Genomic DNA, 13342 nt, shown 5'->3' with positions numbered 1-13342 from the left:
ACTTAAAACTGAATTTAACAAAATTTTAAAAAAGAAAAGATTGAATCAAATTAAATGAAATTTATCAAATGACAGTGATGTGCAGTAGTTATCCATGAAAATATAAGGGGAAACATGAGAGGCCAAGAACATGCCCCGTCCGACCATGCTATTCGTCTGACACGTGGCATGTGCTGCACTTTTCGATCCCACGTGAAAGTAAGTACCCTATAAATAAATATCTCTATACATTATTTGTGGCCCAAAATACAAAAAATTTAATCAACTGTTGAACGCTCACATCACCAAATCGCGTGCACTTGTAAGAAAGATTCATAAATCCACGCATTGTTGCTTGTTACGCTTTCTGATCTCCGATTTCCGATTGCTTCACGCGGCCCATTACTTCGTTTCGTCCCAGTTGGTCTTCGATCAGGTGCCGAGGGAAACTCCTTTTGCTTTTAATTTTCCGGTAAAATTGTCGTTTGTTCTCTTTCTGGAACAATTTTGGTGCATGGGTTGGGACAATGCATGCTTCTGTTACTTCTTTCTTTGTTGAATTTTACCGTGGATTGGTTTTTGTGTTACCTTCGTTGAATCAAATGTTGGTGAACGTGAAATGGTTATGCTGCTGCTTGCAGGTTTTCCTGAAGTAAGATGGAGACGGGTTTACTGCAAATCTGTACCCATTTGGGTTTACTTTTTCTAATAACTTCTCTTATAAATCATTTATTGGTCGTGTGATTGATAAATCTCTTTATAGTTGTAAATGTGAAGGTCTAGTTTTGAAACCCTGTGAAGTATGTGATGGATATGTTGGTAATATATTCTCTGGGAGTTGAAAAAATTGGGCTTTTTGCTAAGCTGTGTTTGGTTGAAAAAAAAAAATTAAGGAAAACCGAAGGAAGTAAAATGTTTGTTCCATGTCTATATTACTTTTGGAAAATTCGCCTCTGCAAAGGCATGTTGCTTTATTTGGCTCATTATAAAGTGTGGAATAGCAGAATTGCTCGAGTACAACGGAAAATGGGCGAGAGCCACTGCATTGGCACCCTGGATGTGGCATTACATTTCTATGGTTTTCTTGCATTTTTGCAGATTGATGCAGGTAAAGAAGTTAGTCCATGATCAAAAGTTCAGGATCAAATCATAGGATATTGGAACCTTTCCATGATCAAAAGTTCAGGATCAAATCATAGGATATTGGAACCTTTATAGGGAAATCAAGGGATGTTGTAGATGTGATAATTTGGAGAAAAATTAATATCATTTGCCTCCAAGAGGTGAATGTGTTGATTAGAACACTAAAACATTAGCTGAGCCTAGATATAAATTTTGGTACCCAAGGACAGACCTTATGAGAAATGAAGTGCCGATTATTATGGATAAAACTTTAAAGGATTATGTAGTAGATGTAAAAAGATAGGGAGATAGGATTATTGCATTTAAAGTGGTTTTAGGAGAGGCAACTATAAATATTATCAATGCACATGCACCACAAATTGAATGGGAAGAAGAGATAAAGGCAAGATCTTGAAAGGATTTAGAGAGTTCATTGCAAGGAATATCTAGAATCTGGAAGTTCATTACAGGAGGTGACTTGGATGGCCATCTAGGTAGAGAGGTGAATGAATATAAAGATGTGCAAAAAGCTATTTGGATAAAGAAACAATGAGCAAAAAGCTATTTGGATTTTGCCATGGCATATGATCTCATTATAACTAATGCCATTTTCAAGCAACATGATGAACATTTGATCAAGTATAAAAAAATGGCTTGTCAATTACTCAAATAGACTTCTTTCTTATGGGACAAACAGATTGCTTATTTTGTAAGGATTCTAAAGTTTTACTAGGAGAGTGCCTAAGCATTCACGATGGACTTATTTTTCTAGATTTCCATATAAAGAAATGGATAAGGAAGGATGATAAGAAGCAAAGCTCAAGAATCAAATGGTGGGATTAAAAGCCAAAAAACAAGTTAATGTCAAGAAAAAAGCGTGACATTAAAGATTGGATTGTGGATCGTGACACAATTCTGATGTGGAATGAGATGCTACTATAATTCGACATACAACAAAAATTAGTCCAAGAGAGTCAAAAGTAAAAGGTTTATAACCCTAAAGAAACTGTGGACTGTGGTGGTGTAGTAAAGAGGTACAAGAAAAAATCATGACTGATAAAACTTGCCATAAGTTTCGGCATACACACCCGAATGAGAAATTTTCAAGATGTATATTGTAGCTATAGAGAAGGAAAAGGAGACCATCGTCAGTGTAGCAAGGTTAAAAGTTTATAAGAATTGTACGACTGACTTGATACAAAAGAAGGAAGAAAATATATACATAAATTTGCTCTAGTTAAAGAAAAAGATAAAAATAAACTTCTCAAAGTTAAGGAGAGATGGAGTGTTTCTCAAAGTTATTTGATGAATGAGGAGAAACGAAAATTATGTTTGGACATCTTAATAATTGTAAAAAAGATAGAAATTATATGTTTTGTAGATGCATGTATTTGAAAGAAGTGAGACAAGCCATAAGAAAGATGAAGAATGATAAAGAAATTGGACTGTACAATATCTCGATAGAGGCATGAAAATGCATGGGAGATGAAAGTGTTTTGTAATCAGTAAAATTATTTGATGTTATCCTTAAATCTAAGACGATGCTTGACAAATGGAGGACTCTACTGCTTATTTATAAGAGCAAAAGAAATATTCAAAGTTATAGAAATTATAGATGGATTAAGTTAATGAGTCACACTATGAAATTTTGGAAGAAGGTAATTGAGTAAAGGTTAAGAAGAGAAACTGAGGTGTCTAAAAATTAATTTAGTTTCTGCATGGCTGGTTTTAAATGGAAGCTACCTGTATATATGCATAGGCCCCTAATGGAAAAGTCTAAAATAAACAAAGGGACATATAATATTTATAGATTTAGAAATTACAAAATTCTTGGAGAAGTGTTATAGAAGGTTTAAAAGAAGAAAAGTGTTTGAATTGCTTCTATACAAATTATTGACATATATCACGGACCAGAAATGCATGTTAAAACATTTGGACGAGATACTAATGCATTTCCAATCACAATTTGAGCCCTTATCTATTTGCCCTAGTGATGGATGAATTAACTAAACACATCCAAAACAAAGATACCTTGGTGTGTTGTAGATGACATTGTTTTGGTGGATAAGACAAAAGAAGACATGATACTAAGCTCGAGATATGAAGAGGAACATTAGAATGTAAAGGCTTTATGTTAAGTAGATCGAAAACTAAACATTTAGAATGTCAATTTGTTGAAAATATAAGTTTTGATGATGTTATGGTGAGACTTGAAGATCAAGTCATTTTGAGAAGAAATTAGTTCAAATATTTTCAAGCAATTGTCCCAAAAAATGAGGAGATCACATATGCTACTTATGGAATTAAGACAGGATGGTTAAATGGAGAAGCGTGTTTGGTGTTTTATGGAATAATAATATCCCATTAAATTTAAAAAAGAATTTTATTAAACAACTATAATTTCAATTTTATTTGTATATTATGAAATATTGGATAGTAAAACACTAACATATGTAAAATAGGATTGTAATGAAGATGAGGAAGTTATGATGAACGTATGACCATACAAGAAATGATAAAATTAAAAATAAGGTTATATATTATAAGGCCTGAATGGCTCCCATTGAAGATAAGATGCGTAAGCAATGATTAAAATGATTTGGTCTCATGAGAAGAAGATTGACAAATGCTCCTGTGAGGAGAGTGGATTGAATAGAAGAAGATTTTATTCAAAGAGGTAAAGGAAGGCCAAAAAATAACTTTGCAGGAAATTCTTAGGTATGATATGCATAATAATGACCTTATAGAAGATATGAGTTGTATGACCATGGATAGAGATTATTGTCTTGCTAGGATCCATATAGACGACTCCATCTAGTGGGTTTAGGGTTGATATGTTGTTATTGTTATTGTTGTTTAGTAGTTTTCTCTGTTTGCAAATAGTGAGAGGATTACTTGAAATTCATCTTATTTTCCTTCGCACTTGTTTTCCCTTGATCTAAAATGCAACTCTGCATTGTTTTATGTACTAATATCCATGTATGTTTACTCTTTCTGGTATCAATGATGTACTGTGATCCTACTTGCTGATACTCTAATTTGTTGGTTTTATACTTCATAGCTTTTACTTTTATCTTTCTTGATATTTTTCTAATTTGAGTTTTATTTCTTCCTTTTTCTTGTTTCCTAAGGTCGCTTATTCAGGGATATTGCATTGCCTTCAGCGTAAAGGATCAAAGTTGGTTACTGTTAACTTGATTAAATGGCAGTTATGTCAATGGGCACTTCTGAAGCAGTTCTGTACATGTCAGGGGATGCTGTACCTCGTTTTTTGTCTTCTGACCAATGCAATAGTGTACCAGACACAAAATTTCTTTCTAAATCCTTTCTTGAACATAGAAAGAAAAGGGGTTCAAGGAATATGCAACTTCTCATTTGTTCAAGCAAGTTGCGGAGTAGTTTTGGTAATCAGCATTATCCAGGCCTGGGCAGAGCCAGTTATAGAAATGTTTTCATAGATAGATCTGATATTTTCAGTTGCAACTGCCAGCAGGCTGAAGGTATGAGTGGAGTAACTGCTGGGAATGGAAACGGGACATGGTATGTGGATAATGCAAAGAAATTAAATACAATTAATGGTATAGTAAATGGATCAAACATTTTGGACTTCGAGAAGGTTCAGGAATCAAAGCAGGAAAAAGAAGTCCTTAATTCCAATGGTAATGAGCCTGCATTTGAAACGATCAGAGATGCTTCACACAACATTTATGTTGACTCTATTGAGGATGAGGCATGGGAACTGCTCAGGGAATCTGTGGTTTATTATTGTGGCAGTCCTATAGGAACAATAGCTGCAAAAGACCCTACCAGTTCCAATGTTTTGAATTATGACCAAGTTTTTATCCGTGATTTTATACCATCTGGCATAGCTTTCTTGTTGAAGGGAGAGTATGACATTGTTCGGAACTTCATCCTTCATACATTACAGCTGCAGGTAAGTTTGTGCTAATGATTCTGTTACCCACTTCGTCCTACAGACATTTTTTGTGGTTCTTTTTTTTTCCCCTGTTTTGCCTTTTTCTTTGTCTCTTTTTTATTGCATCTTGTTTTGTGGTATTATAACTCTTGTCACTTATGGAATGGTAAGTAGCAGCCCTGTCTTGTCAGTTTAATATGCTTTTGTTGTTTCTCCTGATGTATCAGCACTTCTGTATTATTGCCATGAATTTTTGTCAAGAATGTAATTATTTATTATTGAAGGCATATGGTTTCCAAAACAAAGATGTCTGGCAGTACTCTTCTTCTCTCTAACTCCTCTACTTGTGATCTGCATGCTTGTTATCTTCTTTGGACAGTGTCATGGTGGGAGCCATGTCATTTAGCAGCCCCATTTTAAGAAATAAGCATCTAAATTCATGAGTCTATTTTATTTGTCCTTGTTAGAAGTCAAATAACAATTTTATTTTGAATTGGTTAATTGGGGCAAACTAATAACTCTAGAGGCAGGTCCTAGATTTAACTAGATATTTGTTGGTTTTGGTGCAAAGATACAATCTACAATGATCACAGTCTAAGATACCAAGTGTTTTCCCAGAAGCTCATTTAGTAGCATGTGCCTATTTCCTTGCAAGATGCAGACGTCCATAGAACGAGAAAAGGGTAAAACTCCATATTTTCACTTCTGTACTATGCTATATGAACTTTTAATCTGTAATTTACCCATAAGCTCAAAATTTAGTTTCAAGGTATGTGTGGGTGTCTGCGTGGTTCTCAAAGGCTCAAGGCACACTTTAGGTGCAAGAGTGCTTGGAGCCTAGGCATGAGGTGTGTGCAGGCGTGAGCCTTTTGGATGTAAGGCGCACATTTATTAAAAATCTGTATGGAAATACTTATGCATCATTATTTTTAATATATACCTATAAAGAGGTAAATGCAAACTTATAAAATCATAAATAACAAATAACAAACACTATATTACTATAATAACAACTGATATTATTTCGACCACTATAACCAGTTAATAACAACTATGTTATTTCAAAAAAGTACTAGAAGTCTAAAACATTAACACAAAGCATTGTTTCGAATTGAAGTTTCAACACAAAAGACAAATTCATAAAATGACGTACAATTTGCAAACATAGCAAATCACAAGTAATATTTAGATCATTCTATCATAACAAAACATCAGAAAGAAGCATTGTTTCAAGTCTTTAAAGTTAAAACTACACTCATTCCTCATTCCTCATCAAAATAAAAAAGAAAAAAAAAACATATATATGTGATTATTTGTGCTTTCAGATTAATAAAAAACAGATTCTCAAATGACAATCATGCTAAAAAGTTTCCAAAATAAAAAAGAAAAAACAAAAAGAAAACCTCTCAAGTTTGCATCGACAAGTTTAATTTTGAGATTTGATGGTCAAATATGTTATTAGATCTCTTTCAATACTTTCTCCTTTCTCACTTTAGGGTTTAGGGTTTTATGTTAAATAGCTATTGAGATTTGAGAGGTTTTGTTTTAATGTTAGGGTTTTTTTATTAAGAGCTAATGAGATTTTATTGTTTATGCAAATTTCTTTTAATTTTTTTTTCTAGTTATTACTAGTTAGATTTTAACAAGTTTGTTAGGAAAAAAAAGAAAAGAAAAATGACATAGATGCAAAAGGTATGTGCCTTAGGGAAAGACGTTTGCCTTAGCCTAGGTGCATGTCTCATAGAGTGAAGCGCCCTGCTAAGACTTGAGCCTACCATCACAACCCTAGTGTTCAAGCCTCGCCAGCACCTGACCCCTAGAGGCTGAGGGGCAGAGCCAACCTTACCCCTTGGGTGACAAGCAATAATAACACAAATAGGCATCTTGGTAAAGCCACATACCTGCACCCATGCGGATATATATATATATAATATATATATATCAATAGGATAATGGAGACCACCCTTGGTTTATGACTACCTCTTGCACTGGGGAGTGTGGGGATGAGATACTACATGTACCTTTGACAACTATGGTTGGATCTCATCATTCTCTTGTTAGACGGTTGTGTTGGGAAGGGCATCCAGCATAAAACATTTTCACATTATTCTTTTGATTGCATTTGTATTGTCAATGTGACTTCTAGACATCAATTGACATTATAAATGTTGTGCCACAAACTCTAACTTGGTTAGAATAAGGTGTAGTTGATGATGAGGATGACAAAAAGTTCATTGAGCTATTTTATATACTAGCATTGATAAATGACAAATAAAAAATAATGTTGCATTGTACCAATGCCAATAATTGATATAAAACTTAAAACAAAAGGAAAAAAATAAAAAATAAAAAAGAGACTGCTCGGGGGAAAGTTTTGCATCTTGAACTATGGGGTTCAGACTAGTTAGCATCTAGTGAATACATATTTGTAAGGTATGTGCCACGTTCCTGCACCTATCCAATCAGTGCAGAAAAGATTTGCATGATGGTTTTTGTACTTAATGAGTCCTATCCCTTCCTATAGAGAACCTGCTTTTCTGGTAATATAATTACACACTGCTCACAATTGGTTTTGCTACAAGATAGATGAACATAGGAACATTTGTGCAGAAGATGTGGCTTTTGCTAAAGATAAGTCAATAAGGAACATTTTTCTGCTTATTTTAAATTTGAAGTTATATGGAAGCAGAGATCACACTAGATGCTAATGCACCTGCGTAGAACATTCCTAGTTGAGTATATGGATTTATTAGATATTTTCAGGTAACACGTACAACTGAAAATAGATGATGACATGGCTTAAGGATTACTTCATGAACATATATATCATATATTGATCATCCTAGTGTAGACCTGTACATGACTCCATGAGACTTATTTCACAGAGCTGGGAGAAAACTATGGATTGCCATAGTCCTGGTCAAGGATTGATGCCTGCTAGTTTCAAGGTGCGCACAGTCCCCTTGGAAGGTGATGACTCAGCAATGGAGGAGGTATTAGATCCAGACTTTGGAGAGGCAGCAATTGGTCGTGTTGCACCAGTTGATTCTGGTAAATAAAACATATATTTTAAAGGAGCTTACTGAAGAAAATAAAGATCAGTATTAGGACTTCACAAATGAACTTTTATGCATTTTATGATAACAATTGTAGGACTATGGTGGATTATACTGTTACGCGCTTATGGAAAATGCTCTGGCGATCTCAGTGTTCAGGAGAGAATCGATGTCCAGACTGGAATTAAGATGATTCTGAGGCTATGTCTTGCTGATGGCTTTGATATGTTCCCAACTTTATTAGTGACAGATGGTTCTTGTATGATAGATCGCCGCATGGGGATTCATGGTCACCCTCTGGAAATTCAGGTAAATAAATTGTTCAAGTAGTTCTTGATGCATCAATAGTCATCAAAAGAAAATTTTCTGGATATAGCTATTATGTTTATGTATACGCATCAGTCTGCTGCATCTGTTAACGTCTAATGTGATTGTCTATTTGCCTTTGGAATACAAAAAGACCCTTTTGCCGTAAATGGATACTCTGATATATGTTGATTGATAGGGAAGTTGACATACATCTGGGTTTCAAACAATATAGGAAAAAAAAATAAGAAAGAAAACAGAGACAGAATGAGAAACGACCAGTACTTAATAAAATGTTTTGTAAATAAATAAATTGTAATCAGTTGGAAACAGATCGCCTCTTTTTATGTCACACTGAAATTCTAATAAATTTGAATATATTAACTTTTACTTTTGGCCATTTTGATTATATTTTCATCTGTTCTTTCCTTGAAACTGTTGGCAATTTGAATATATTACTTTCGGCAATTTGCCAACTTCATGCAAGCATTAGATTCTCATTGGGGTCTTCTTTTGACTAGAATGGTGATATGCACACAGCACGAGCTCAACTACTCAATAAAGGCACATTGTCAATGCACAAGCACACACAATATTATGGAAGTTTCCTTTCATTTTATTTTTTTGTGCACCCTTCCTAGGTTCAAGCCTCATTTTCCCCTCGGCATGATTGTCACATTATTCGGCCCTAGGCCTTAGGCTTACATTAGCTAACATTTTCTACCATTACACAAGGGGACATTACTTCGCATTCATGGCACTGAAACCCTTTTACCAACATGTGCTACATTCAAAATTTCCAGCATACCCACATTATGCATACATATCATATTACACATTAGACTGCCATAAAACCATTTCATGCATAAATAACTCAACATGCCACATTTTAGAAACCATATAATGCTCCTTACCTTAGCCAACACGAGCTTTCTACCTTGGCTCCTTGATTCTCCCAACAAGCTCTCCTTTCTTGCAGAAATACTTTTTTCTATCCTCAGTTTTTCTCCCACTTTTCTCTTCTTTCCCTATATTTTCTACATCACGTTGGGAGCCTCTCTCTAGCTTGGAGAGCTTCTCTCTCTACCACATTGTTCTGAGACCAAAATGGTTGAGGCCTATTTATGGGAGAGTTCAAGCAGCTGAAGCTGACGACTGCTTATTATGCTATGCTGCCACACGTCCCTTTAAGGTGGCACTCTCCTATCTTGACACAGTATTCTGATTTGTAATTTTCTTTCCCACATAGAACCTTCTAGAAGCCTCCCATACATTCTAGAATAGCCTTAATTACCCTTAATTACTTTAATTATCTACTAATCTAAATTTCACAAATCTCAACCAAAATTAAATATATTTATCCCATTGAAAAGCTCATTATGCTCGACAACATATCTGAAATTCACTTAATTATCTCTTCATTTAATCACCCAAAATTGAGTTCAGATTCAGCTGCTTACCTGGACTTTATCCTGCTTCCAACAGTCTATCCAAAAGTCATTTGATGGTAGACTCTGCACATTAGTTCTCGCTAAACTCGGCCCTCCAGTTGACTCTCAACCTGTGCTCCATCTTTTTTCTTCTTTTAATCCTCAATTGAAGTATGGGTTGTAACAATAACAGCCTATGGGGTAGGTCATTATATGTGCTGCCTTTGAGTGTCCTTAGGGAAATAGGTGCCAACTTATCATGATTGAATCTGGAGAGACATGATGGACGGCTCAATCCAATGGTGGAGAGATTAAGAGATTCATGTTCCACCTCAACAAAGTTGGCATTTTGAGGATCATACATGGAGTGCTTGATCCCTTGAGGGAGAGATTGTGGAGATTCTAATAATTGACGTGGCTGGGATTTAGCATTCCACATTGGAGTATGTGATATATGTGCAAACATATTTCAACCATGAACAACAGATCAGAAGCTTAATGTCATCCAATATGGATCATAGTTTGATTGGAGTCTGATGGAATTGTTTGCTCTTCAAAAAGAGGAAGGCTGGCTTACATGTGCAAGGACTAATGGAATGGCTGCGAGGCTTTTTCCACATGTCAAGAGGTTGGTCTCATTAATAGATGCCTAAGATGTGCTATACTTTCAATAGAAAATGGGTCTTCTAACTTTAAAATGTGCTCCCTTCTGTTTCTATATTCTTTATTTCTGGTTAGTTTTAAGTTAAAAGACACTAGTTATAATGTATTAATTTAGTAATATGTTATTTGGGTTCATGAAGCATTCTAAACTTGGTGACAAGTGATGATCTGGGCCTCTGGAAATTCAGAGATGTGGTAACTTCCTGCAATGATCAAGAAAGGATTAGTTTAGAGCTTCATGCTTCACTATTTCCTAGATGATACAGTTGGTGGCAGATGATGAACTGAAAAAAATCTAAATCTAAAAATTCATATAGATCCTGTCACCCATGTGACAGATTGTTTTTTAGATATGACTACTAGTAGTGTTCATTAAATTGATCTGCTTGTGGAAAGTAGGACAAACTATTTGAAAAGGCAGACAATGAGGAGTACAAGATTAGGTAGAAATGTAAGCACAGACCTATATGCATTCCTTTTTTTTTTTCCACATCAAGTAAATGAGACCTGTATGCTTTTCATATATCCAACATGAATCTGAAATATTTTAACCATCTTGATCATGAATGTATGTTTTATCTCCTTCCTTTCTGCTCTATTATCAGCTTTCTTCCCAGTATACAAGCAGTATTATTCTGGTATGATGTATGGTATTGCAGGCACTATTTTACTCAGCATTACTGTGTGCCCGTGAGATGCTCGCTCCGGAAGATGGATCAGCTGACCTAATCCGAGCACTGAACAATCGCCTTGTGGCATTATCATTCCATATTAGAGAGTATTACTGGATCGATATGAAAAAACTCAATGAGATTTACCGTTACAAGACAGAAGAGTATTCATATGACGCTGTTAACAAATTTAATATCTACCCCGATCAGATTTCTCCCTGGCTGGCGGAATGGATGCCAAAAAAAGGAGGTTATTTAATTGGAAACTTGCAACCTGCTCATATGGATTTTCGTTTCTTTTCTCTGGGAAACTTGTGGTCAGTGGTGAGCAGTCTTGCAACCGTGGATCAGTCACATGCAATATTGGATCTCATTGAAGCCAAATGGGCAGACCTGGTTGCAGACATGCCATTCAAGATTGGTTATCCTGCTCTTGAAGGTCAAGAGTGGCAGATTATAACGGGAAGTGATCCAAAGAACACGTAATATTTCAACCGTGAACTAAAAGCCTTGTATTCTTTTTGTTGTATAAATTGGTATCTCACTGTCCATTTTGCTTCTTTTATGCAGTCCTTGGTCTTACCACAATGGAGGTTCCTGGCCAACTCTGCTGTGGCAGGTAGTTTGTTGTTATAAATCTTCAATGTGGTGCTAAATTCTGATGTTTTATTGAGGTCTTGAATTAGTTGATTTTTTTTTAGCTAATTTTGAATTATTTGATTTAGAGGAGAATGTGGTATTCAAAGTTATGACTTCATGTTATATAAAATTGTAAGAAGCCCTCACAATCCCTTATTATTCTCTTGCATGGTTCCTGAAATGGTCTATTGAATATTAATTTTCTGCCAAATTTGAGGTCTTTATTCTTTAAAGATGCTTACAAAACCCCAGTTTTCGAATAATGTGTCAGTCAGAACATGGGTGTATGCTTGAACATATTTGACTTTTTTCCATTTTGAAGCTGTCTAGGACCTTGTTGGATGACCAGCTGGTCATGCAATTATCATATAGAGCTTGCGTCATTATTACACTACACATTTTGGATTCTATATCTTATCGTTGACAGCCATGAACTTTTTTAGATGATAATAACCATTTATACAAGGGTCTCGTTGTCCTTGTGCATCTACGTTTTGGATGATCCAGAAATTATTGCTGAATTCCTCTTTTTCACTGAAGATTGATTTTAACATTGCAGTACCAGTTAAAAGAAGTTTTAAAAGATTTGGTGTAAATATAATCTGCATTTTGCAGCTCACTGTTGCATGCATTAAGATGAATAGACCCGAAATTGCTGCAAAAGCTGTGGAGGTTGCAGAGAAGCATATTTCAAGAGACAAGTGGCCTGAATATTATGACACTAAAAAAGCAAGGTTCATTGGAAAGCAAGCGCGGCTGTTCCAGACATGGTCTATTGCTGGATATCTTGTAGCAAAACAACTCCTGGCTAATCCTAATGCAGCTAAGATTCTGATCACTGAAGAAGATATTGAGCTTGTCAATGCATTCTCTTGCATGATCAGTGCCAACCCGCGCAGAAAACGTGGTCCAAAGAGGCCAAATCAAACCTATATTGTATGAGCACACCTTGTGACTCAGTATTATTGGGGAAAAAAAAAAGTTGATTTATGCTAGTTTGTAAAGAAGGGCTTCGACGAAGGTCTTAAAACGGTTTCCCATTAACCATTATTTATAGGCCATTAAGTGTGGTATAGTTTTCCTTTTCATCATTCCATGGGTGGGTAAGCACCAATATATAGCATATTCATCAATTACTGTAATCTATTATTGTAAAGATCATTCTGCTCCGATATAAAAATAGAGGCAGCATTACAAAAATCAACTTTAACATGTTGTCAAACCATTTCCTTTGAAAGCTTCTATAGGAGACGCATCACTGCCATGGATGAATTGTCAACCCTGATAGCTTCTCCCTTTTCTGTTCTTTTTCACTTTGCTCTTTTATCTCCCAAATTTTAGAAGTTATTGAAATCTTGTAAATGCACATGCAATATTCTCTAGTTTTCCCCATTCTTGGAGACATGTGAGAAGAACTCGCAGGAGGTCAAGGTAATGGATAAGCCTCTTTGTATCTTCAAAATGGCAAGGCTAGTTACCTCATGAGCTTTTTGAGTTGGAACTTTGCCACTATGTGCTATACTTAATGCTTGCTTGTCCTAATGAGTCCATTGCAAGAAA

General features: G+C 35.4%; 1 protein-coding gene across 2 annotated transcripts; it reads left to right on the top strand.

Moving 5' to 3' along the window:
- The first annotated feature begins 268 nt into the window (after positions 1-268).
- On the top strand, positions 269-12986 carry LOC127806628 (neutral/alkaline invertase 3, chloroplastic-like). Of its 2 annotated transcripts, none has more exons than XM_052344028.1 (7): positions 269-415; positions 4233-5035; positions 7903-8068; positions 8171-8382; positions 11132-11625; positions 11714-11762; positions 12398-12986. In XM_052344028.1, exons 2-7 carry the CDS (start codon positions 4304-4306, stop codon positions 12722-12724), a joined length of 1980 nt encoding a protein of 659 aa, XP_052199988.1. In that variant the 5' UTR covers positions 269-415; positions 4233-4303; the 3' UTR covers positions 12725-12986. The 2 variants fall into 2 exon arrangements, with proteins under 2 accessions (XP_052199988.1, XP_052199989.1); XM_052344029.1 differs by having other exon boundaries at positions 269-451.
- Positions 12987-13342: the final 356 nt, after the last annotated feature.

The sequence above is a fragment of the Diospyros lotus genome, chromosome 7 (assembly GCF_014633365.1).
Source record: "Diospyros lotus cultivar Yz01 chromosome 7, ASM1463336v1, whole genome shotgun sequence".
Classification (NCBI taxonomy): Eukaryota; Viridiplantae; Streptophyta; class Magnoliopsida; order Ericales; family Ebenaceae; genus Diospyros; species Diospyros lotus.
This window is presented reverse-complemented; position numbering and strand designations above follow the sequence as displayed.